Source organism: Amborella trichopoda, chromosome 10, assembly GCF_054954075.1.
Source record: "Amborella trichopoda isolate Santa Cruz 75 chromosome 10, AtrichopodaSantaCruz75HAP2 v2.0, whole genome shotgun sequence".
Classification (NCBI taxonomy): domain Eukaryota; kingdom Viridiplantae; phylum Streptophyta; class Magnoliopsida; order Amborellales; family Amborellaceae; genus Amborella; species Amborella trichopoda.
In genome coordinates this window covers 29010097-29037504 of record NC_142345.1, presented here as the reverse complement: position 1 = coordinate 29037504, position 27408 = coordinate 29010097, and the positions used below count along the sequence as shown (strand labels likewise).

Genomic DNA, 27408 nt, shown 5'->3' with positions numbered 1-27408 from the left:
CATCACTGTCCCATAGAACTCATCCAAAGCCTGCCCATTCTACATTATTCGTTACGCTCCCATCAAAATTGATTTTGACCCATTCCTCTGGTGGTGGCTGCCATAGGTTTTGTAACCCTAACTCTCTTGAAGAAGAGCAAATCTTTGTAATTGCTAAAGAAGAACTTCTTCGACAACTCTTTAAATTCATGTTGTGCTTCGGCCGATTGTATGATGGATGCCATTGTTGAGGATTGTAATTGTCGTATATTTTGTCATCTTCTTTCAAAAGTCCTTAAGTTTCCTTCCTTCCGTAGGTGCCAATACACAGCTGAGATAATCCATAGCATCCTACCTCTTGCAGCGAAAAGGCATGCCATAAAACTTTCATTTAGCAGATGCGCTATGCACCCAATGCCAAAGTGGCTTTCCTATCTTCCATTTCCAAGGTCTTCTGAAAAAAGGATAGTGTAGGAATATATGAGCATATGTTTTGCATTTGCTTGCAGAGGAGGCATATGTTGGTTAGAATCATTCCCCTCTTCTACAATTGTTAAATTGGTAATGTTCTATCATGTCTAAGAAGCCGTAGAAAGGCTCTAACACTATGTGGAATATTGAAGGACTAGATTCTAGCCAAGCCAAGATTAGTGGTAAAATATCTATCTTGACTAATATGAGTATAAAGAGATCTAATGGAGAATTCTCCATTTGGGTTCAACTCCTACACAAGCCTATCCTTCCTCCTTGGGAAATAGAAACCAGTCATAAAGCATTCTACGTGTTCCTCAACTTCTGTGTCCACCCTCCCATATTGAAGTCTTAAAGTCCCATACTACATTTCTTACTTCTCTCCTTGCTATTTCCTTGATGCCATCCCTTTTTTCATAACGCTTCTATACAGTTTCGAGAACTGAGCATGGAGGCAACAGTTCCTAATCAATTTAAATATCCGGAATTTTGTTTTGGCACCATTGTCAGTGGACATTTGACTGTAGGAGATGAACAAGTTTTTCACAAAGTTAATTCTTTTCCATACCACCGAGGCTGATGCACCATTAGGTAACTTCCTTGGCAGCCATTCAGACTTATCCTTTCCATATTTGCTGAAAATCATTGATTTCTATAGCTATTGTGGTCCTTGAGCAATCCTCCACCACCATTTTGTGAGAAGGGCCTCGTCAAAGTGTTCCAACTTGCGTACTCGAAGACCTTCATGGCTCCATTTTTTTTGGATATGCATACTTTGGACCACCTTACTAAGTTGTATTTTTTCTATTCCACCTTCCCACTCCAAAGGAAGTTTCTCATAAGACATTCCAGTTATTTCGTAAGGCCTACAAGAGCACGGTAAAGGAGTAGTATATCAGAAGGTTCGAGAATATTGTCTTAACCATCGTACTCCGCCCTAACAAAAGGAGAGGTATTTGGTGTTCCACCCATCTAATTTGCTATGAAAGCGATCAACAATTGCGGCCTAATCTACTCTAGGCAATTTTCCATCAACAAGTGGATTGCCCAAATATGTAATTAGCAGCTTATCCACACTGCAACCCATCCATTGTGTTCACCCCTAGATTTCTGTCTCCTCATAATTCTCAAAAATTCTTGGTCTTTTCCACATTAACCTTGGCCCTTGAGACTAGGGTGCAATGCTTCAAGGAAAGCCATAAATGTTGAACCTGCTCCATTGAAATATTTATAAATTAACCAAGTGGGTCCTTTTTCTTTGTTTTCCTTTTTGAACATTGAATAAAACTTCATTGAGAGAATAAAATAGTATAGTTATAGAAAATAAAAGGGAAAACAAGTAAATGACAAAATAAAAGAGTTAGAACTATAAATTAAGTTAGAACTATAAATTAAGATAATGTGATCTCCTTCACCAAAGCGTTTGTTTGTTGGTTCCTTTCTATATTTACTTGGCTAAAGATAACTACTTTCTCATGAAGTAAGTGTTAAATCTCATCCATAATAGTAGCCCTCGCCCATGGAGTATTGTGGTGGCCTTTGCACTTGACAGAATCTCTTTCAATGATGACTAGAGTGTGGTGTTGCTGCAGCCTAGCTGCTATGTACATAAGGACTCATAATTCAACGTCATTAGCCCCACAAGGGTGCAACGTTTCTTGGAAGGTCTAACAGATCTATCACTGTTCCATATAAATCGTCCAAAGCTTTCCCTTTCTCCATTATTCGTTACGCTTCCATCAAAATTGACTTTGACCCATTCCTCCGGTGGTGGCTGCCACAGGTTTTATAACCCTAACTCTCGTGAAGACGAGCAAATCTTTGTATTTGCTAAACAAGAACTTCTTCGGTACCTCTTTAAATTCATGTTGTGCTTCGACCCATTGTATGATGGATGTCATTATTGAGGATTGTAATTGTGGTATATTTCGGCATCTTCCTTCAAAAGTCCTTAAGTTTCCTTCCTTCCGTAGGTGCCAATACACAACTGAGATAATCCATAGCATCCTACCTCTTGCAGTGAAAGGGCAAGCCATAAAACTTTCAACCAGCTGATGCACTGATGATGGAAACACCCAATGCCAAAGTGATTTTCCCATCATCCATTTCCAAGGTCTTCTGAAAAAAGGGCATTGTAAGAATATATGAGCATATGTTTTGCATTTGCCTTACAAAGGAGGCATATTTTAGTGAGAATCATTCCCCTCTTTTGCAATTGTTTAATTGGTATTATTCTATCATGTCCAAGCAGTCGTAGAAAGGCTCTAACCCTGTGTGGAATCTTGAAGAACCAGGTTCTAGCCAAGCCAAGATTAGTGTTGAAATATCTGTCTTGACAAATCTGAGTATAAAGAGATCTAACGAAGAATTTTCCATTTGGGTTTAGCTCTCACACAAGCCTATCCTTCCTCCTTGGGAAATAGAAACAAGTCATAAGGCATTCTAAGTGTTCCTCAACTTCTGTATCCACCCTCCTATATTGAAGTCTTAAAGTTTTACACTACATTTCTTGCTTCCCGATTAGCTATTTCCTTGACGCCTTGCCTTTGTTCACCACGGTTCTTTACAGTTCCGAGAATTCAGCTTGGAAGCAACAGTTCCTAATCAATTTAGCTGCCTAAAATTCTGTTTTGGCACCGCTTCCACTGGTGATATGGCTATAGGAGATGAACAAGTTTATGACAAAGTTAATTCTTTTCCATACCACTAAGGCTGATGCACCATTTGGTAACTTCCTTGACAGCCATTCTGACTCATCCTTTCCATAGCTACTGTGGTCCTTGAGCAATCCTCCACCACCATTTTGTGAGAAATGAATCGTCAAAGTGTTTCAACTTGCGTACTCTAAGACCTCCATGGCTCCATATTTTTTGGGTAAGCATACTTAAGACCACCTTACTAACTTGTATTTTTTATATTCCACCTTCCCACTCCAAAGGAAGTTTCTCATAAGACATTCCAATTGTTTCATAAGGCCTATAGGAGCACGGTATTGGAGTAGTATATCAGAAGGCTTGAGAACATGGTCTTAACCATCGTAATCCCCCGAATCTCCCCTAAAAATAAAAGGAAAGGTATCTGGTGTTCCACCCATCCAATTTTCTATGAAACCGATCAACAATTGCGGCCCAGGCTACTCTAGGCAATTAAACATCAACAATTGGAATGCCCAAATATGTAATTGGCAGCTTATCCACATTGCAACCCATCCATTATGTTCACCCCTAGATTTCTGTCTTCTCACAATTCTCAAAATATTTTGGTCTTTTCCATATTAACTTTGGCCCTTGAGACTATGGTGTAATGCTTCAAGAAAAGCCATAGATGTTGAACCAGCTCCATGGAAACTTTTATAATTAACCAAGAGAGTACCCTTTCTTCGTTTTCCTTTTTGAACATTGAATAAAACTTCATTGAGAGGATAGAATAGTACAATTATAGAAAATAAAAGAAAAAACAAGTAAAGGACGAGTGGCATGAGTAAGAACTATAAATTACGATAATGTGGCCTCCTTCGTTGAAGCGTTCGTTTGTTGGCTCCTTTCTTAATTTACTTAGCTAAAGACCACTACTTTCCCCTGGAGTTAGTGTTAAATCTCATCCATAATAGTAGCCCTCGCCTATAGAGTTTTGTGGAGGCCTTTGCACTTGGCAGAATCTCTTTCAATGATGCTTTGAGGGTGGTGTTGTGGTAGCCTAGCTACTCTGTACATAAGGGCTTATAATTCAACTTCATTAACCCCACAAGAGTATAGCATACCTTGGTAGGACCATACAATAGTTCCATCACTGTTCCAGATAAGTCATCCAAAGCCTACCCATTCTCCATTATTCGTTACGCTCCTATCAAAATTGACTTTGACCCATTCCTCTGGTGATGGCTGCCACAGGTTTTGTAACACTAACTCTCTTGAAGATAAGCAAATCTTTGTAATTGCTAAAGAACTTCTTCGACACCTCTTTAAATTCATGTTGTGCTTCGGCCCGTTGTAAGGTGGATGTCATTGTTGAGGATTGTAATTGTCGTATATTTCGTCATCTTCCTTCAAAAGTCCTTAAGTTTCCTTCCTTCTGTAGGTGCCAACACACAGCTGAGATAATCCATACCATCCTACCTCTTGCAGTGAAAGGGCATGCCATAAAACTTCCAACCAACAGTTGCACTGATGATGGCAACACCTAATGCCAAAGTGGCTTTCCTATCTTCCATTTCCATGGTCTTCTAAAAAAAGGGGAGTGTAGGAATATATGAGCATATGTTTTGCATTTGCCTTGCATAGGAGGCATATGTTAGTGAAAATCATTCCCCTCTTCTGCAATTGTTCAATTGGTAATGTTCTATCATGTCCAAGCAGCTATAGAAAGGCTCTAACCCTGTGCGAAATCTTGAAGGACTAGATTCTAACCAAGCCACAATTAGTGTTGAAATATTTGCCTCGATTAATCTGAGTATAAAGAGATCTAACAAAGAATTCCCCATTTGGGTTCTGCTCTCACACAAGCCTATCCTTCCTCCTTGGGAAATAGAAACCAGTCATAAAGCATTCTAAGTGTTCCTCAACTTCTGTGTCCACCCTCCTATATTGAAATCTTAAAGTCCCGCACTACATTTCTTGCTTCGTGCCTAGCTATTTCCTTGATGCCATACCTTTGTTCACAACGCTTCTAGACAGTTTCAGAAATTACTCTTGGAGGCAACAGTTGCTAATCAATTTATATGTCCAAAATTTTGGTTTGGAACCATTTCCAAAGGAGATTTGACTGTAGGAGATGAACACATTTATGAAAAAGTTATATCTTTTCCATACCACCATGACTGATGCACCCATTAGGTAACTTCCTTGGCAGCCATTCGGACTCATCCTTAGTTGCTGAAAACATTGATTTCCATAGCTACGATGGTTCTTGAGCAATCCTCCACCACCATTTTATGAGAAGGGCCTCGTCAATTTGTTTCAACTTGCATACTCCAAGACCTCCATGATTCCATATTTTTTGCGTAAGCATACTTAGGACCACCTTACTAAGTTGTATTTTTTCTATTCCACCTTCCCACTCCAAAGGAAGTTTCTCATAAGACATTCGAATTGTTTCATAAGGCCTACAGGAGCACAGTATAGGAGTAGTATATCAGAAGGTTCGAAAACATTGCCTTAAGCATCCTAATCCCCCTTAGAAACAAAAGGAGAGGTATTTGGTGTTCCACCCATCCAATTTGCTATGAAACCGATCATTAAATGGGGTCCTTGCTACTCTAGGAAATTTTCCATCAATAAGTGGAATGCCCAAATATGTAATTGGTAGCTTATCCATATCGCAACCCATCCATTGTGCTCATCCTTAGACTTCTGTCTCCTCACAATTCTAAAAACGTTTTGGTCTTTTCCACATTAACTTTGGCCCTTGAGACTAGGGTGTAATGCTTCAAGAAAAGCCATAAATATTGAACCTGCTTCATTGAAACTTCTATATATCAACCAAGAGGGTCCCCTTTCTTCGTTTTCCTTTTTGAACATTGAATAAAACTTCATTAAGAGAATAAAATAGTACAGTTATAGAAAATAAAATGAAAAACAAGTAAATGACGAAAGACTAGTAAGAACAATAAAAAAAGATACTGTGGCCTCCTTCGCCAAAGCAATCGTTTGTTGGTTCTTTTCTCTATTTAATTGGCTAAAGAGAACTACTTTCCCATGGAGTAAGTGTTAAATCTCATCCATAATAGTAGCCCTCGCCCATGGAGTTTTCTGGGGATATTTGCACTTGGTAGAATCTCCTTCAATGATGACTTGAGTGTGGTGTTGTTGTAGCCGAGCTACTCTGTACATAAGGGCTCATAATTCAACTTCAATAGCCCCACAAGGGTGCAGCGTTCCTTGGTAAGACCATATAATAGTTCCATCATTGTCCCATATAAGTCATCCAAAGCCTACCCATTCTCCATTATTCGTTACGCTTCCATCAAAATTGACTTTGACCCATTCCTCTGGTGGTCGCTGCCACAGGTTTTATAACCCTAACTCTCTTGAAGATGAGCAATCTTTGTATTTGCTAAAGAAGTACTTCTTCGGTACCTCTTTAAATTCATGTTGTGCATTGTCCCATTGGATGATGGATGTCATTATTGAGGATTGTCATTGTGATATATTTTGGCATCTTCCTTTAAAAGTCCTTAAGTTTCCTTCCTTCCATAGTTGCTAACACACTGCTGAGATAATCCGTACCATCCTACCTCTTGCAGTGAAAGGGCATGCCATAAAACTTTCAACTAGCTGATGTACTGATAATGGCAACACCCCATGCCAAAGTGACTTTCCCATCATCCATTTCCATGGTCTTCTAAAAAAAGGGCAGTGTAGAAATATATGAGCATGTGTTTTGCATTTGCCTTGCAGATGAGGCATATATTAGTGAGAATCATTCCCCTCATCTGCAATTGTTCAATTGGTAATGCTCTATCATTTCCAAGCAACCATAAAAAGGCTCTAACCCTGTGTGGAATCTTGAAGGACCAGATTCTAGCCAAGCCACGATTAGTGTTAAAATATCTGTCTCGACTAATCTGAGTATAAATAAATCTAACAGATAATTCTCCATTTGGGTTCTGTTCCCACACAAGCCTATCCTTCCTCCTTGAAAAATAGAAACAAGTCATAAAGCTTTCTAAGTGTTCCTCAACTTCTGTGTCCACCCTCATCTATTGATGTCTTAAAGTCTCACACTACATTTCTTGCATCCCACCTAGCTATTTCCTTAACGCCATGCCTTTGTTCACAATGCTTCTATACAGTTCCGGGAACTGAGCTTAGAGGCAACAATTACTAATCAATTTAGATGTCCAAAATATTGTTTTGGCACCATTTTCAATGGAGATCTGATTGTAGGAGATGAACAAGTAATGACAGTGTTAATTCCTTTCCATACCACCAAGGCTGATGCACCATTAGTTAACTTCCTTGGCAGCCATTCGGATTCATCCTTTCCATACTTGCTGAAAATTATTGATTTTCATAGCTACTGTGGTCCTTGAGTAATCTTCCACCACCGTTTTGTGAGAAGGGCCTCGTCAACGTGTTTCAACTTACGTACTCTAAAACCTCCATGGCTCCATATTTTTTGGGGAAGTATACTTGGGACCACCTTCCTAAGTTGTATTTTTTCTATTCTACCTTCCCACTCCAATGCAAGTTTCTCATAAGACATTCCAATTGTTTCATAAGGCCTGCATGAGCATGGCATAGGAATGGTACATCAAAAAGTTCGAGAACATTGTCTTAACCATCATAATCCCCCCTAATCCCCGCTAAAAACAAAAGGATAGGTATCTAGTGTTCCACCCATCCAATTTGTTATGAAACCGATCAACAATTGCGATCAGGCTACTCTAGGCAATTTTCCATCAATAAGTGAAATGCCCAAATATGTAATTGGCAGTTTATCCACACCGCAACCCATCCATTGTGCTCACCCCTAAATTTCTGTCTCCTCACAATTCTCCAAAAGTTTTGGTCTTTTCCACATTAACTTTGGCCCTTAAGACTAGGGTATAATGCTTCACGAAAGGTCATAAATGTTGAACTTACTCCATTGAAACTTCTATAAATAACATACCATCAATACTGTAAGTGTGAGATGATGGGGCAATTTTGAGAACAGGGCAGCGTCGCTGTCTAGCCTACATTAGTAGCACTCTCAATCATTAGACTGAACGACTCAACTACTAGGGTGTAGAGGAGAGGGGAAGAGCGTCTCCTTTTCTCAATTATCTATGACTTGAAGTCACAATCCTTATTGATAAATTTGTTGAGGAGAAAGAACCTCTCAACCCTGAACCAAAATAACAACACAGGTCAAGCCCAAAATCTTCACCTTTTCTTTTAGATTTTCCGAGCGCAAGAAAAGCTCAGCCTCTAATTTGTCTTGTAGAAAAGAAATCGAGGCTTTTGAAAAAAGTAAGTGGCGAGAGGATCACAAAGGAGAGAAGAAGAATCAGGGGTATTACTGACATTCTTCATATAAATTCCTTTCCTCATAAATTCCTTTTTAGTAGTAGAACTTCTACCATTGATACGATTCGCAACGAGCCGGTCCTGGGCAAGTCCTAGCCCTAGCTTGGCCCTGATCCTTATAGGGGAGTCCTACTCTAGGCTTAGCCCTGGCCCTGTCAGGGCCAAAGAAAAAAAATAAAGCAAAAAAGATGGCCTAAACATGGTTGGCCCTGGCTCAGCCCTATTGTAGCCCAGCCGCTCATCGGCCAAATTGAGAAATAGAGTGAGAGGAGAGGGAAGATTGTCCGGAGTGATGTGTGACAGGTGATGGTGATTAATATGAAAGAGGAAGAGTAGGGAGAGAAAGGAGCCGAACAGGATAATTGTTTTTTACTAATAATACTTTTTAAGGATAAAAATGCAAAAAAGAGAGGAGCGAGGAGACAAGTGAGTCTAATGGTAGTTTTTAAAAAATTTTAGTGATAGTTTTTATTTATTTATTTATTTATTTTTGAATAATTCAGTAGGAAAAATACCCCCTACCTACTTGTTTTTCAAATACTTTTGTTTTTCAAATAGTTTAAAAATACTTTTGTTTTTCAAATAGTTTAAGAGATAGTGTTTTCAAAGTGTTAGCATGGTAGTGTCAATGGGAATGAAAACCATCATATGGTGTGATTAGAATGTGGGGTTGCTACCACCACAATCCCCACCCCTTTCCCGAAGGATTAGAACCCATGACCTATTGAAGATGCAGGGTCTGCTCTACCACCTGGCCAATGGTAATAAGTTAACAACCAAGCCATCGATCTAGAAGCACGTCTCCTATAGTAGAGTCCGAACCATATTCTGTTTGAGAACTATTTGCTACGTGAATAGACTAGGACATACTCACACATGACATCTTTAGCATCTAAAGATTGCAGAGGGACCATCAGGTTCCCAATGATAGCCCATGCGAAGTCGAAATTTTTTTAACAGTCAATATTACCATCAGGTTCCCCTTGAAAGTCCATGAGAAATCAAATAAATTATAACCAATATCACATGGACAGTTTCATTTTAATGTCCATACGAGATGATGTGTTTAATTTTAGATTTTCTATGAAGTACAAGCAAGTATCAGGGGTTACTTGGGAACAGTTCAAATCTCATCAAATATTCATTTATCCAGTATACAACTAACAAAGTTTCTCATACATCACCTCATATATGAAACATTACTACTGACCATAATTCTCCACAAAAAATATCTACATCTGTTGAGCACAAAGTTACAACATGGTAAAGAACAAAATAATTCAATGTATATCGGTACTATATTTTCTTAAACTTCAAGAGAGCTATTATGATAGTGAAAGCAACAGCTCTACAAATAAACCCGACATCACCATTCAACCGACAAAGACATGTCTTCATATCAATTGACGACAAAAACCAATCACAAGACTGGAAGGATTGCAAAAGCTTGAATAATTCCTTTTTCTTCTCTATCTTCCCATGCTAATTCTTTCTTTTGCCCTTTCTTCCATAGCTCGAAATGTTGGAGATCTTCTTGGAATAACCGAAAAGGCATTTAAAGTTCCCTACCACTTTAGATATCTCATCTTAACAGTGGCCCATTAAGAGCTATCCATGGGAGCATTGGCACCATTTGGAGGGGTAACACCAAATGGGTTGTGTGGTACCTTCTCATCTTTCCCAGCTGCAAAAGTGAACGACTGTGGAGGCATGTTTAAACTGCCACTATCAAAGATTGAAGTTGAGGACGGTACATTGAATTTCGGGAACAAAACTTGGTCAGCACTCGGTGCTTGAAATCCAAACCCAAACGAACTTGCAATTTCAGGTGATGGGAAAACAGTGATTGGATTGCTCTCGTTTGATCCAAAGACCTTTCGTTCATAATCCTGCAACTGCTCATAGACAGCTATCGGAGGCCATTGTCAAAGAAACGTTAGAACTTTATACAATAATGTATGTGTGAGTGTATCAAGAAAGTGTTAGTAATTAACTCATATGCATTGTCATGAGATGATAAGGAATATAAAATGAGGCATTTCCTTGATGAGAGAGAAAAAAGATTTCAACTTTAACAGTGCGTCAGTGCATACATAGCTTGAAGTTCTATTAACTACATGGCAGTACTTGGTTTTCTAAACAAGTTTTCAAACATTCAATTCTAAAACTTTAGAAATATGTGAACAAATATAGTTCTAAATTGAAAGTAATGAGAGATTATTTGTAAGATAACAAGGGACTGTTCTGCAAGTTCTGCAGCTTCTGCTTTAGCAGTAAAAAGGTCACCAAAATCCACAAAATATCCAATTGAAAGTGCCTCTGAAATATATGTGATTTGGGGGATCCAAATCCAACTTTTCATTATGAGAGCTCCATTGTGGAATATCAGTTGGCTTTCAGCCTGTCACCTTCAGCATTTAAAATTCCATCAGAAACACTCCTTAATGCCCCAACGGTCTCAAAACACGAAATAGATTACTACAATTTCTCATACACATGGAAATGCATTTCACAGAACCTGACACATTTGAAAGTGTGTATCATAGAAAAATACCCCATTGCGAAGAGCATTTATTTAAGCTATACATACCTGAAAATACATACTCTACAAAATGTTCCAAAAACGTTCCTCCAGGATTCACCTGAAGTTTACATTGCACAAACTCTATTGAACACCGAACTATGCATTCATAAAATTTTCCCAAATACAAACCCATCCCCCCTTTCTCTATTGGTAGCAACCCTGCCCTTCTCCTAAAAGTATAGTTCATCATTTGAATACACTAGACTGAATGTATGTCAAATAGAGGAGCATTGGCGTTCAGGAACATTTTATTTGCATCTAAGTTAGGCTGTCTCAGGTAAAAAATGTTTACCTAAAAACCCATAGATGTTCAATATATACTCTAATTGGGCCGGACTAGTATATTAGTCCACAACAGGCTCAGGAAACCCCTCTAAATTAACCTCAATGAACATCAGTGTCACCAGCCTCTGAGAGCAGAAAGCACATAAAGAAAGACCATCTCCCAAAACTATCATAAAATTGGTAGTGTGAGTTGTTGGGCTCACCCAGTTAAAGCCCTCTCGCACGAATGCGGATGCACGTAGCGGATCCAAGATTTGGGAAACAAATTTATGCCAAAACTGATGTACGTGTATGTATGAATGAAAAATCATGCAATAAAGCAAATAAAGAAATAAATCTTACTGGCATCGGATTTATATGGTTCACCTTTTCAACCTACGTCCACAGAAGAAAGGAGATCAAATCCACTATAAACTCACTGGTTACAATGGTCATCCAAGAAAACAGGTTTTTTTTTAGGCTCTCTGGTTTCTTCTTGAGACTTCACTCTCTATGTTTTCTTCTCTGAGGTTCGTATCTCTCAGAGACTTCTTTTTTTTACAGAGGCTTTCACTCTTTCTAAAAGAAAAAGTTCTCTCTCTTGTTCTTCTCTCTAGGAGAATGATGACTTTCTTTCTCTTCTTTTTCTTTATAAAAGAAGGCTCCCTGTATTTTCCTAATACTCCAAGAAGAGTCAACAACAAAAGGGTTTTCCACATTTTCCCCTTTTTGTAAATGGGTCAAGGGATAACAATATATTTAGAAGTGTATCCCATAACTTCCTAAAAAAGGGTCCATCTCTATCACTTTTTAAAAAGATATAAGAGGAATATTTCCCCATACCAAAAAAACCACACGTAAGAGCCTATTTGTGTAGGATGGTGACTTGGTTAACAAGTCACCCTTTTTCCACTTTTCCCACCTAGCCCATTTAAACTAGGACAAATTCCATTGGTACCCTCCCACCACGGGACGGGACACCCAACAATGAGTTGACTAGTTGAATGATAACATTGAGTCCCAATGCTTGGAGTCTAAATGACCAAGTAACATAAAGGTTATGGGAGAAACTCAATCACATAAGATATAAACCAAGATATTTTGAAGTTGGCCCCCATTGCAAATGTTATTCAATCATAGGAAGGGTGAAAGCTCATTGAGAGAAGTAATAAGAGGTCCTTGATAGTTGGCTGACAAAATGTCATCTTTTCAGGAGAAAGAATGAACAGTGGACAGGATGAAAGTAAGGACATAGAAGAGTTCAAAGACAAATTTCAAGAACAACGGCAAACTTTCTATAAGAAGTCCAAACATAATTCCTTTAGTCATGAGCCAAGACTTTGTGCTCTCAGACCTCAGTGTATCCTCCATCCAAAATGAAAGACTTCTTGGGGGATTCATCAAAGATGGAGCAACAAGAAGGGTAATGAGTCAAAAAAGCCACTGTAGAAAGGATCTTAGTAAAAAGGCACGATTATGAGAAAAAGGTTAGATGACCATTAAAAATCAGTATCATCAAACTCGCTAAGGCCAACTTGGATAGTCAGATTCAGGTGATTCACCCGGAACTGGCACATTGTCAGTTTCAGAAGGCCCTAACTAGGGGAGCCAATGGGTCGGGCTGGGTCGGGTCTGAGTTGGGCTAGACCTGGACCTAGACAAAAATATACTATGGGATCCAAACCTAGACCCAGACCTGGTCATGGATTGTTTATGGGGGACCCAGACCCGACCTGAAAATCAATTTTTACATTAAAAAAGAAAAAGGAAATGTATATTTAATTCAAAAAACAAAGAGGGACTGCCTGGACCCAGACCTAGACCCAAATCTGAATTGGGTCCAGGCTATTGAACTTGGACCAGATCTGGGATCAAGTCCACGTGTCCCAATTGCCAACCCTAGCCCCAACTCTCTGGGAACCCTACTATAGATAGAACTGAATGGGTCACTATCCAGACTAGGTGGTTTTCTGCTGGACCCGGACCCAGACCCAAACCTGAATTGGGTCCAGGCTATTGGACTTGGACCAGATCCGGGGTCGGGTCCATGGGTCCCAATTGCCAACCCTAGCCCCAACTCTCTGGGAACCCTACTATAGATACAACCGCATGGGTCACTATCCAGACTAGGTGGTTTTCTGCTGGACTCACGCGAGTCCTCGAGTCGGGACTGAGTCCAACAAGACTTGCCGAGCCCAACACACACAAAAAAGCACAAAAAAAAAGCAAAAAAAAAAAGGAAATACAATGGGTGGAAATCTGACCCCCTTTTCTTGTAAACTTGAGCTCCTTCGGCCTTTGATAATTTGCGCTTGAGGCTACTTCGGCTCCTCTATCTGATCAAACATTGGATTCAACTAAAACAAAATTCCTCAAAATCTAGAAAATCCAAGATTTGCAATTCTGGTTGAGGATTTTGGCCAAAAATTTTGAGATCTTCCAATCAAGTAGAACCAAGTTGAATACTAAATAGTCAAATTGTCTCCCTTGCACCTTTGTGGGATCAATTTAGGGGTTTCGATTTGGCCATTTAAGGATCCATTTACAGAGATCGGAGAGCTGGTTTCCGGCTGGATACATCTTCAGGGGGTTCTGCTTTAAGACATTGAGTAAACGAGATTCAATTTTATTTTTCAATCTGAAGTCATATGAACGATTCTTTTTTGGGACAAATATCACTAGATCTTGTTATTTTTGCACTATATTAAAAAAATCAGCGAACAAAATTTACATTTTTTATTTTGATGTATATGGGAATATTTTACATGTCTGCCTGTGGGTATCAATTGTTAGATTGTTACTTCTTTATTTTTTTTATTTTTTCAACTCGTTGATGCCAATTAGATGTTTTTGGTACGTTTTCTATGCTCCAGCATGCTTGCTTTGTTTACAAAGCTTACATGTCCTCTCAAAAGAATCTCTAAATGAACAATTTTTCACAATTCAATGTATACAAAAATATTTTATGCATGTGGGTGGGTATCACTTCTTGGGTATTTTGTTTAGCTTAATGCTGTCAATGAGATGCTTTTGGTTGGCTTTTCATCCATCTAGCATGCTTAGACTACACCCAAATTAACATTTCCTCTAAAAAAATTCAGTAAATAAACATTCTTTCAGACAATGAAGTATACAAATGTTTTTTACATGCATCCATATGGGATCACTTCTTTTTAACTTGATGATGCCAATAAGATGTTTTTGTTTTATTTTTAAGCCTCTAGCGTGCTTAGTTTCCAAACTAACATTTTCTCTCAAATAAACCAGTTAATAAAATTATTTTCACACTTGCGTGTATTTGAAATATATTTCTAGATGTCTTCTTAGACTAAATCGATCATGATTCCGGTAATATGTTACACACGTTCTCAATGAGAAAATTTTGAGACCCAATTTGTTTATAAAAGGAGGTCTAGTCTAGATGATATGCACAAACAGCAGCACAGCAAGGGAAGGGATAATGATATGGGTTCCTTAGGAGCTGGACCGAGTCATGTAGTACCTTCAAAACTCGGTCATATAGTACCTGACACAGGGAGATGCTTACTGACATTATTCAGGTCTTCCAGCATGTTTGAGAGGAGATGACCTCATACTAGTTCTCAGCCTTCGCAAACTTCACAGCCTGTGCCCTGTCTATGGAGCCTACCCATTTCTATCCAAGCTCCTCAGAGCTCAAGACTCCAATAAGTCCACATGGGCAAAAACAATTAAGTGCATCTCGAAAACAATTGGTAAGTGGTTTCATGATGCCACCATCTCATTCAATGTGGCAAAGAGTGTGGCAAATAGTGAATATTATGAACCCATAATAACCACTAGAGCAAATGCTGGCCCAAATTCAAGCCACTGACTACAAATGAGCTTGAGGGGACTTCGCTAGGATGAGGAGGTGGCCCAAATTGATCTATTCTCAAAGGACTATTAAGGTGATGTAGCAAAGGACAAGGGTGAAAATAATATCAAATGGCTAGAAGAACTTGAACTGAAGGACCCTGATCAAATTTCCGGTATCTTGTTCATGAGGCATGGTCTTCTGCACAAGCATAGATGCCTACAACAAAGTCAATAGTGGGAGGCTCCTATTTAAGTTGCTTGATAATGTGCTGGAGGCTTTTGAGGAGGAGCATGTAGCTCAAGTCATAACCACTAGTGCAGAAAACTGTGTGGATGCAGGGTAGACGCATATGAGAAGGAGAAAGCATTTGGTCTCAAACCCATGCACTGCTAACTATATTGACCTCATGTTGAGAGAAATCGGTGAACTGGATCGAGTAATGGACTATGCTGAGAAATGGAAGACAATAACCAATCACATGATGTTCTTTACACCGCATAATGCATCTATGTGATGCACCTTTATAACCTTACTTCGTTTAGGGGCATTATTATGTAAGCTTGATCTATATATGGATGAACAAGGAGAATTTAGGACAAGCCACACGCAAGAAGTCACTCACGGACAACTTGATCCAAAATAAAAAAGTCTCACAATCAGAGTCAAGGTAGCTTTCAAAGCTTCATATGCTTGGAGACTCAAAGCATCATGCTAGCCCATTGTATTTTACTATGTGATTGTACTCTCACTTGAGTAAATTGTCTTCTCCTTACTTCAGTAAAGTAGTGGGAAATACGTAGAGGTGACACCCCCAACTTGCAAAGAATTGCAATCAAGACCCTAAGCCAAATATGTTCCTCCACAAAGCGTGAGCAAAACTGAATTACATTCCCATGGATCCATACCACAAGGAGGAATAGGTTGGCATGAGAAGAGCTCCATAAATTGGTGTACATGCACTATAATTTAAACCAAACAAGAGGCAATTGAGGAGGGAAGTGTGGTGTTATGACCCCATAATTTCAACTACATATTTGTAAAGGATCCTGCAGAGGAATGGCTTTATAGATGCGATTGGTCCAATAAATAAGGAGGAGAGGAGGGAACTGTCAAAGAGATTCAATAGGTGGACCAAAAACATGAAAATGGGCAAGAAGATGATGCCCCTAGCAACAATGAAGACGTTGATTATGGCTACACCAGGGGCCAATGTGGCAGAAGTGGAAGGTGAGTACAACAAAGGCGGTGGCGGTCAGAATGAGAGTTGGACAAACCTTGGAGGCTTTGGATTAGGGGCTAGCTAACAGATACATACATTTGAGGGCCACTACGAAGACAGAGTATCAGCATGATACTCCATGACATTCATATTGGTTGTAGACTGCACTTAGGATCGGCGTATCTCTTTATTTTTGTGGGTCTTTATGTCTCTAGCAGACTATCTGTGTGAATCTACTAGTATATTTTGTGTATTTGGTTGAATGTTGAACTTCTTTAATATGAAGATGGAACTTGGATATTCATCGATGCAGCAACGGTGCAGCGTGCTCAGCCCCCAGATTTTCAATCTTTTTCTTGTATCTGATGTTTCTAGTGTTCCCTCACCAAGGGTTGAAAAATGAATGTATATCCTTCTCTGATTATCAATAAAATGAGTAGGGACCCATCATCCCCACTAATATGTTTCTGGGCTTTCTTTGATATTTTTTCATTTTTGGCATCGAATTCTAATGCGTCATTCAATGATTCTATGATTTACACTGCAAACAAAAAGAACTTGGATATTGATTTGAGTCATCATAATTTGCAATATCATTCAATGACACACTAGAATTCAATGCCAAAAATGACAAAATATCAAAGCAAGCCCAGAAACATATTCAAATTAATATTTACGCTATTTCTTTTTCTTTTTAAATTTTTTTTTTAATGTTCTCCTATTTTTCCAATATTTTCATAACTGTTTTTACTTTTTCTATGTGGTGGGGGCAAGACTTGCCAGGTCAACTTAGAACATGCCAAGTTCATCCAAACCTAACTTTGCACGGTTCATGGAGTGAGTTCAGGTTTTAAAATACTGACAAAAATCAATATATTTTTGCCTGTGATCATAAAACTTGAAGTTTGAAAAATAATGCAGATTGAGCAAATACATGCATACTTGAATAGATGGTTCGATACCCTTTACTAGAGGCATCCAATAACATGAATAGATGATGGAAGAGTATATCATGCATCAAATGTCCCTCTGCTAAAATATAAAACATATGGTATATAATAAATATTTTAAAAAATTCTATTGTGTAATCTCTAATTTTACCTTTCTTTCCAGATTCATGATCACCGTGGTTGAGATAACAAAAAATAAAGATAACAAGAAAAGAAGACAAAAAGAAAAATTTGGATGAAAGAGGGATCGAAAAGAGAGCACCAGCCTATTAAGAAATCACAAAAAGACTAAAAATGGCAACTAAAAAGTTGACCCTCCAATTGTTCTAGCACAACTTAACGACAGGAATATGTATTGATACACATGCTGAGTGCACTTGCACACACATCCCCAGCAAGAAAAACCAATGATTTTAAGACCAGATCAGACCGGCCTGTTCGGATAGGAACTGCCGGACCGGTGGCCATTCTTGTCTTGGTCGATCCAAACGACCAAGACAAGAATGGCAATCGAACAGGGCTCGAACAAGTGGACCGTCCACCGGTTCGAGACCAAATTTGCCCGTCCAATATGGCCCCATAAGGTCTAAAATACCTTCGGATTTTTCAATTTTTAACTCAAAATATGTCAACTTTTAGGGGGCCTTTCCCCTTTCGAGTTTGATAAGGGGCATTTTGGTAAAAACATTTAGGGTTTCAATGTTTTAGACACAATGAAAAGACTGCCAAATTTTTCTCATTCTAACTTGAAGAAAGCACTAAGATTTGGGTAACCTTCAGGCGAATTTTCCGAACATATTCTAGCCACTCAATCCGTAGTTTTCTACCCCCAAGTCCAATACATTTGTTTTTGCGTTTATTTGTTTTGGATTGGAAAAAGTTGGAAAAATTGTAAATATGTTTTATTTTTTAAGGATTTTACAAATTACAAACAATGAAGTTTGTTTTCCAAAAAATTGCATTGGGTCGTTTCTTCCATTCATTCTGAAGCGGTTTTTGGCTTTAATAGTAAAATGTTTTAGGTATATGCTTAATTTGTGGATTTGGAACATTTTTTAGTCTACTAATGCTTTTTCTTGTTTTTCAATTATTTGTCAAAATTTTATTTTGGACTGTATACTTAAATGCTTCACTTAAAATAGGGAGTATTCATATATAGAGAGATTTTTCCCTAATTACAATTCTGTGCATTTCCTATCTTTTTAAATTTATACTAAAAATTGATCATTGGTTGTTTAATGGGAAATACTAAACCATGAAATTGTTCCCTAGTTTAGAATGTGGTTTTTTTTTTTTCCGTATTCTGATATTGATATGAATAGTGAAATGAGTAATCTAATTCTTTTCGTCAATTACTCAAATTTTCCAATTTTGATAGCTCATATTCATTTGTCATTTTTCTCAATCTTTTGTTTTTTTCCTTATATTTTTATCTTTAAATTATTGGACAATAACCAAAGAACCAGTCTGATTCAATTGGTTTGACCGTATCAGTGCCATCACCGTTCCAGCCTCTAGTCCAATCTTAACAATATTGTGATAAACGAGCCTTACAAGTTTTGTTACTAGAGCATTTCTTTTCTATTATCTTATTGGTTGCATCTAGAGCATTACTTTACTAACAAGGATTTCCACAGTGGTTGACCAATCGAACTAAGCATGAGAATTTCGTAGTGCAGACACATAAGGCAAAGATCTCAAAATGGCCTCAATGCTTTACATGAGTCCAGGCTACGTGGTCGTGACATAACCATTGCACCAAAACTCATTGAGTCTTAACTTAAATTCAAACAAGTCACTGAAAACCTCGAGCACTAGGTGCCAGTACAAGGAGGAAACTGGGTCCAAGTGAAAAACCATGAGAACAAATTGAATCCCATCAATTCCAAGATTTTATTTTCTTTTTTGTTTCTTTTTTGAAGACTCGACCCAGTCTAACTGGAACTAGCCGAGTCTGAGGTGCTAACTTGGACCTAGGCCTTCCCTAGTTCCCAGGCTCAATCCAAAAATTAACCCTCATGATCACTGAAGAATACAACATGTCTAAGGCTTGGGAGAACAATTTTTCCAAGACTTGAAGGTAGAGGGACTTGTCCTCGTTCAAGAGAAGGTTGGAACAACAAGGTCCAACAAATTTATGGTAGCAAGAAGAGAGTTATTTTCCAAGATTATAGAACATAATTGAAGATTTAGGTGACTAGGTTTAATTGTGGCAAGAATACATTAAAATGAGATGTGGAGCATCATGAGATGAAAAGTAAAAACTAGAAGAGCAAAGGTTCAAAGACAAAAATTGGAAAGAACGATGCCAATAACCAAACTTGAGCTTACCTATATCCAGGGAAAGTCACAAAGTTTTGAAAACGTATGCGAAGAATCTGAAGCCAAGTCTCGCAAATAAAATGTCTAAAATGGATAGTGCAGTTTGATCCCTAGGGTGGGTTTGAGTAAAACCTAATTCTTATTGGAAAATGATTTTGAACGTTAAGACTGATTTTGGAGCTTTTGTCGGTCCCTCGCACAATCAAAAGTGGTGGATTTAGGTGAGGGCCCAATGAAGAGTATGGTCTTGTAGGACCATCTAGTCTTTGCCTAATTATCTCATTAAAAATATTTAACACTCCTGCAAGAGTAAAATGTACATTTGCTCCTACCTAAAAACTAATCAAGTCCTAGAATTGAACAAAGACTGCCCAACTTTTGGATGGTCAGATGGTTAGATCATAGTTACCCAGAATGGTAGCAACAAGAGCTCCATGACCGGGAGTGTCTAGTGAGGCAGGCTCGAAGTTCTGTGGCAGGGGGGGGAACAAGGTCCATACATGGTCATGTAAAGGAACCGAGATCCCTCACTTTCAGGGAGTGTGTTCCATACAGGAGCGTGTTTCTTATTCGCATAGGTTTCTTAATAAACAGGATCGTGTTCCACTGTGCATAGGATTGAGATTCCTAAAGTTCACTTTTCCATGTATTGTAATTTGAGAGCGAATTCCAATGAACAATATGTTTAGCTTCATCCAAATTCACAAAACCAACTACCAAAGTAGACAAGAATCATGTTAATGAAATTCTCTTTAAATCCAATATAGTCTACATGAGTCCTAGGGCACGAAGAGAGCTTTGTGTCCTTGACCTCGGCAAGGATTGCTAGGGGTTCAATGACATAGAAACGAGAAGGACCTCACATTTTCCAAGTATACATGTTATTCCATCACCCGTAAGGCAAGCCCACCAAGGGCTTGAATTTGTTGCCTAATACTCAAACGATAGAAGTCCTACAGGAAGTGGACATGACCAATGAACTAGCCCCAATGAAGTGAAGCGTATTGATCATGTCGTCATTCCTTAATATAACCGTAGCGCGACTAACTTTTGTGTCTCCTTCCCCTCTTTTCTCCTTGCTCACACTTGTTGCCTTTCTTTGAAATTAAACACAAGACACAAATCACAAGGTGTGAATAGTGTGTACTACACAATACATAGGAAATCACAACATTTAGAAAGGATTGCTAGGGGCTCAATGACATACAAACGAGAAGTCACATTTTCCAAGCATACATGTTATTCCATCACCAGAAAGGCAAGCCCACGAGGGGCTCGAATTGGTTGATCAATACTCAAATGATAGAAGTCCTACATGAAGTGGACATGACCCAATGAACTAGGCCCAATGAAGTGAAGCGCATTGATCACGTCCTCATTCCTCAATATTCTCCAGCACGACCCTTCCACTCCTTCCTTCTTTCTCCTTGCTCACAATTGTTGCCATTCTTTGAAATGAGATACAAGACACAAATCACAAGGTGTGAATAGTTGTGTACTACACAATACGTAGGAAATCACAACATTCAGAAAGTTTTTTGGTATTGAAAAATTGGAGATCCACACTCCATTGTAATTGGGACAAAACATATGCTGGTGAAACTTCTGAAAGTAGAGGATAATCGGTTCCAAGTTGGTGGAATCGTGGTTCCGCTGGATTATAGAATGATTTTTGGCATAGGCATCTGGATCACATTTACATGGAATCAAGCTCCCTAATTTCCCGAAATGAGATCCCAAATATCACGGAATCGCCTGGAATTGAGGTCTGTGTCTCGGAGCGAGGGATTGAGCTTTCAAAGCGGAGTGAATCCTTTTCCTTAGAAGATCCCTGTAACTATGGGTCAGATGAATGCGTTTACGAACTTAAGATCCCCTTTTCCTTTTCTGAAAGCGTTCATATGGCGATTCTTTTGTGGATTTGATCAAGAAAATCCTCCTGAGCCTTTTGCCTGAGGGAGGAAGTGAAACATTCTGCTCCCACAGGAACAAACTATATGTGCTCATTATAATAATTATTTTTATTCAATTATCCAAAATAAGAACCACTAATATGTGTTTTTTGGCCCATTCCAAGGCCCACCCAAGTAAAACAGTTTCAGAAGTATCCATCTAATTCAGTGTCCTTAGAAGTTAAGGAAGAGAGTAGACAAAGGGCCACACCACTATAGCCCTAATCAAGCCAATTACGAGAATCACAAATCACACATACCTCAGGGCAATACTAGATGTTACTATCAAAAGTGCACAAGTCCTAACTTAGTGTCATCCATAAACTAGAAGGAAATTCCCATCATAATTCTATAAGTTGTAACATGAAAGCAGAGATTTGGACAGACGGTAATTCCATGAGATTGAATAGTGACATGAAATTACCTGGACTAAGGTTCACTGATGGCCTGCGATCCTTAACCCATTGGTAACTCTGAGCGAGTCTCCATCTTTTGCATTTCATGAGGTATGCAATTACAATAGCTGGGGATCTGTTCCAATGGTGATGCGAGTTATTCAATCATTGAATAGGATATAAGATACAACATGCCTGTCAATTATAAGATCATATAACAAAAATAATCAACCTGTTTTGCCCTGACATGCAATGAACAAGAACACGTTCCCTTTCCTTCTCAACCTGTTCTGCATGGGAAAAAAAGAAGAATCAAAATCACCATATTTGTGAGCACAAATATTCTGTATCCATCAACTTAAGTACACATTTCCAATAAAATCTTTAATAAAATCTACCAAAAGGTCATCCAGAAAGATACAACACCAACTTAGACATAAAATCTTTAATAAAATCTACCGAAAGGTCATCCAGAATGATACAACACCAACTTAGACAAACCAACTTCAGTTGCCAAAGGTTGTCACAAAACCCAACAGTACATACCAATTTGTGCAGCAAAACTAGACTTCTGATGATATAGCATCACAAAATTGCATGAAATTTCATAAACAACAACCAACATTACAGGTCAAAATTGTCACAGAAATCACTTTAAGCTATAACTCTGAGTCATAGCAATCATGGAGGCAATGCTCAAATACTCAGCATCAATTGTGATAAACACACAAAAGAGACCATTGTAATGAATACCAACAGTCCACACCACAAACTGCAATAATTTTGTATATTACAAAGGCTCTATGACAGTAGGGTGACAAATATAAATTGAATTGGAGTGCATGATGCACCAACAAACATACATGCATGGACATGCATAGGTACATACATTCATAGAAATATATATGATAACAACAAATGTAGATACTGCATAACAATTATATATATGTGTGCGTGTGTGTGTATGCATGCATATACAAAAAATTACAACAATTGGGAACCACAGAAAATTCTGAATTTAAAGCCTACGACAAGAACAGTTTTTCATTTTCCTACCAATGCGAATCATGCTCACAGAACCAGGCCAAAAGTAGTGCCCCCACCGAAGTTTCCATAGGCAAGCTCAAAACAAATGCAACAACCAAAATTGGCCCTCATGGATCTCAAGTGGAGTTACACTTTTTCCATTGATGTTCTTTGAATTGATCCTTTTCTATATTCTTGTCTGCATACAAGTGAACTCATACAGCAGTCAATGGCAGAAGCATTACTCCCAAATCTAAAACATTAAACATTATGTCCACTCCATGTTTAGCATCATTATCCGAGCCTTATTCCAACTAATTGGGTTCGGCTACACAAAACTTGTTTGGACATTCCGCTCTATCAAAGGACATACCTTGAGCCAGACCGTAAGTTACCATATCTCTTCTCACTACTTCCATCCATCCATGTCCTTTTGGGCCTTCCCCTTCCCCTTTTAGAGCCTTCCACTTGAACCGAATTGCCCTCCTAACAAGTGTTGCTATAGGTCGAGCTACACATAGCCAGACCACCTAAGTCTACTTCCCCTCATCTTATCACCTATTAGAACCACCCCTAAGTTCCCTTGGATGTATTCGTTTCAAATTCTATCCTTTTTTGTCTTGTTACTCATTCATCTCAACATCCTCATCTCAATTATACTCATTCTATGAATATTTTGTTCCTTGACCACCCATCATTGTCCCATAAAGCATGACCTGTCTCACAGCTGTCCTATAGAACTTCCCCTTCAGTTTTACTGGTATGCGATGATCGCATAGGATTCCGGAAGCACATCTCCACTTTGTCCACCCAGTTCTAATTAACAATGCTGAAGAATTGACCACCTCACCATTAACTAAACACGGCTCAGTTATACATCCCTCGATCAGTTAGCACCCAAGACACTTGAGAAGCATCACTTAAGAATTGGTGTTTACTGGTTTTCTCAAAAAACAATTGAACTTACCACTAGTTTGTCAAATTCAGGACCCAAACCATACGAGAGGGATATTCGACCTACGTATCATTACTCCGTATCCATGCCCATCCAATATATTTTTGGCAAATTGTATTTTCGTCTGATATCCTGAGCAAACCAAGGTCCATACTGATCCTCTATGCATGTTCACACTGATTCTCTTTGAATGATATCACTAGTAGGACCGGAATGCGTCAACAACAACCAATCTCCCACCAATTCTGCTTCACCATGGAACTCGATAAGGATAAGAGCACAAGATATAACCAAATCTCTAATCCACTCACACACCACCATGTCCCCACCCTTGAAGATGGGGCCATTATGCTCACCTTGAACAAATAATATGGAACGACTAAATAGTCCACAAGGATCTCCATCTTGTTAGTTGATCTCTGTTCGAAGGATTCTTCACCTTAGGCTACGAACTCAGTTGGGACAGGGCTGAACTATACTTGTTGGAAACGCCTGTGATTCCGATTCATTTCAGGAATCGAAATTGCAGAATCGCATGTGCTAGATGATTTCTAATCTTGGAATTGCCATCGGAACAATGAAATCCATTGGATGCGTGATTCCCAATAATCGGAATTGCGATCCAATAAAATAGGAACAGTGATTCTTATTTGTAGCAATCGGTATCCCATCATATTTGAATTGAATCTCCTTCATGAATCGCACATGTGCCGCCCATGGTTCAATGACTTCCGGAACCGTAATCCGACAAAATAGGAATTGTGATTTCTACATTACTAGAATCATTGTCCCCATCGATTGGGAATTAACACTCCCACAATTCAAGAATCGTGCACCCATCACCTCCGGTATAGGAGAGAAGTATTTTGTGAGAAAAGATTTAAAGTTTGAAATAAATCATTGGGGGAATAGACATACATGATACCATAGCTTGACCCAAATTAGCTATGTAAAACCTAGCAAATACCATGGATGATACCATAGCTTGGTATTATATTAAAAGACCAAGATGTTGCATTTTCCTCAAAATCCAAAGGCCGCAAGTGGCCATGAATTTCATACACCGTTAACCCATTTCTTTTTTTGTTTTTTTTGTTGTTTTTTTTTTTTTTCTTTTAGGGGTTTCAGTCCATACCCCACCAAATATACAATGAGACATCGAATGATAAACATTTTACTTCGTATCGTAGGCGACTTAGTATCGTAGTCGATAGATGATCATTTATAGGTATTTTACTGATCAACCACCAAATATGCCCCACATAATCCTTTATTTGGCATAGTAAATGATCAATAATAAGCATTGGTTATTGGGAGCATCGTTTATGAACATCTTACCATGAGGTGGGGCTTCCACCCAAATGTCTTATCTTGAGGTCAGACTGCCACCCACTTTGTGATTTATAAATTGATGAATCAGTTAGGTAACTTGGTAAAGATTATTGTACGTGGACTCATCTCAAGAGTTTTTTAAGGCGTTTTGGTTCTCACAACATCACAGTCTCAAAACCCAAAGCATAGGTACTTCACCTTGCACAAAATTGTAACATGATACGAAAGAGTTCCTAGAACTCCTCTACTGACATTGAATAGGTTCCTGAAGCTCCTCCCGCAACACATAATTTGTAAGCATATTTCATTCAATAAATGCGTTGAATCTTGATTATGTGTCATTAGAACTTGATTTGATGTTGATCGAAACATTGTTTGGTATATCTAAGAACTATGCTTTTTGTTCATGTGGAACTCGCTTCCAAACAACATGGATTCACAATTCCTAAAAACTTGGAATCAACGTCTCGCACATATTATATCGCGTTGCTATGCAACTATGAATCACAAATTCGATGATATGGAATCTAGATTCCAACCTTCCAAGAATCGAGATTCACATAATAATTTGGAACACATTCCACAAAACTAGGAAACGTGATTTCTAGCTTCCAAATTCGTGTTTCATCCTAGGAATTGCGGTGTCCCAACTCCAAACCGGAATTGCTACCTTGGTATGCGATCGGGTAACTATCTGCTGGACATAGGTACAATGACAGTTACAGCATGGACATGGCTAGACTCTTCCTTTCAAAGAATCACAAAGAGAGGAGTCTTCAGAACATGTACAAATGGAAGTTAACTCGACTAGATTCTTCTCAAAATGTGTTGGATTCTTCTTCCAAAAGAATTATATAACACAATATTATATTCTATAATCTCATTTATTTTAATATTAAGCTTTTCCTTATTCAAATGCTAAATATAGAGAAAGGATACACATCTCAAACCTCTAGTTCACAAACCTTGTTATTTCCTACTAGTACCACAATCAAATACTAGTGCGCTCCTCACGATGATTTTGCTGAATTCTTGAATTCTCCATCAATTCTAGTATGAATTATGTGCATCCGATACTTGCAACTTTTATTTAGCAATGCATCCATCTTGCAATCACTAGCAGTTTGATTTCTCAAGCAAGCATGCTCCTCATCTTGCTGGGCGTGCATGCACGCACATACACACACACACATACACACACAAACAGCAGCACGTGCATGCACATAGTCTAGACAATGCTGATATTGTATAAAATAAAAAAAAGCATATATGGACAATTTTGTTAGCTTTATTTATCAATGCTTCAAAACAAAACTCATTTTTTAAAATTTTCTGCTTGTCTTCTAATATAGTGTAGAGACCCATAGTCAACGTACACCTTTTGTTTTAATCTTTTTCTCTACCTTTATGGTCATGTGAGGATATGTTGATGTACATTTGGCCTAACACATAACATGTGGAAGATCTTTTACATGATATTAAGCTCTTACTCATCGCGCACATGTCTTCATGAGCTCCTTGTTTCTATCGCACATTTAACCTTTTTGGTTTTTCTTACCTAAAGGTAATTGAAAAATCAGAGATGTTTTTTCACTTAGAACTTGGTTAACTCTAAATTCGCATAGACAATAGAAATACAAAAGAGAAAACACCATGCAATGATAAATTAGACATCTAATCAAAACAAAAAATTGCATAAGCTTATCGTATTATTAAAAACACCATGCAATGCCCAATATATTTTCTCTTGGAATGTACTGTAGTAGTCACCAAGTTTCTCCCAACTTGTTCTTTTGGCTTTTGAATTTGGCCTCCCAACTTGTCTTTATTTTTTTTTCTTTAATGTTCGCCTCAGATTAGTTTATATGGATAGAAATGCTTGGGGAGGCCTAATAAAAAAGGAAAGTGAAAACTAATGAAGGCTTATAATAATAGAAGCATGTTATTCTAATGTCTTGTCATGTTCGAGGCATGTGATTCCAAGTCATGAGTTAGAAGTATGCAAAAGGCTCAACAAATTCATGTGCTCTACATTTACAAAGTTCTAACTACATTTTATTCGATATTTCTTTTGCCCTGTATTTTGCTAGCCCAACCAAAATCATCTTATAT

At 38.4% G+C, this 27408-nt stretch overlaps 1 protein-coding gene across 2 annotated transcripts in view; it reads right to left on the bottom strand.

Annotated features, from left to right (window-relative positions):
* Positions 1-9571: 9571 nt before the first annotated feature.
* The window catches only part of IBR5 (indole-3-butyric acid response 5), a 34379-nt gene continuing 16542 nt past the window's right edge, over positions 9572-27408 (bottom strand). Inside the window, exons 3-5 of one of the 2 annotated variants that reach the window (XM_020664620.2) lie at positions 22216-22273; positions 22013-22119; positions 9572-10368 (exon numbers count right to left, since the gene is read on the bottom strand). In XM_020664620.2, the coding sequence (XP_020520279.1) occupies positions 10061-10368; positions 22013-22119; positions 22216-22273 (473 nt within the window). In that variant the 3' untranslated portion in view covers positions 9572-10060. The remainder of the gene's footprint in view (positions 10369-22012; positions 22120-22215; positions 22274-27408) is intronic. The other variant, XM_088849700.1, reaches the window with a different exon arrangement.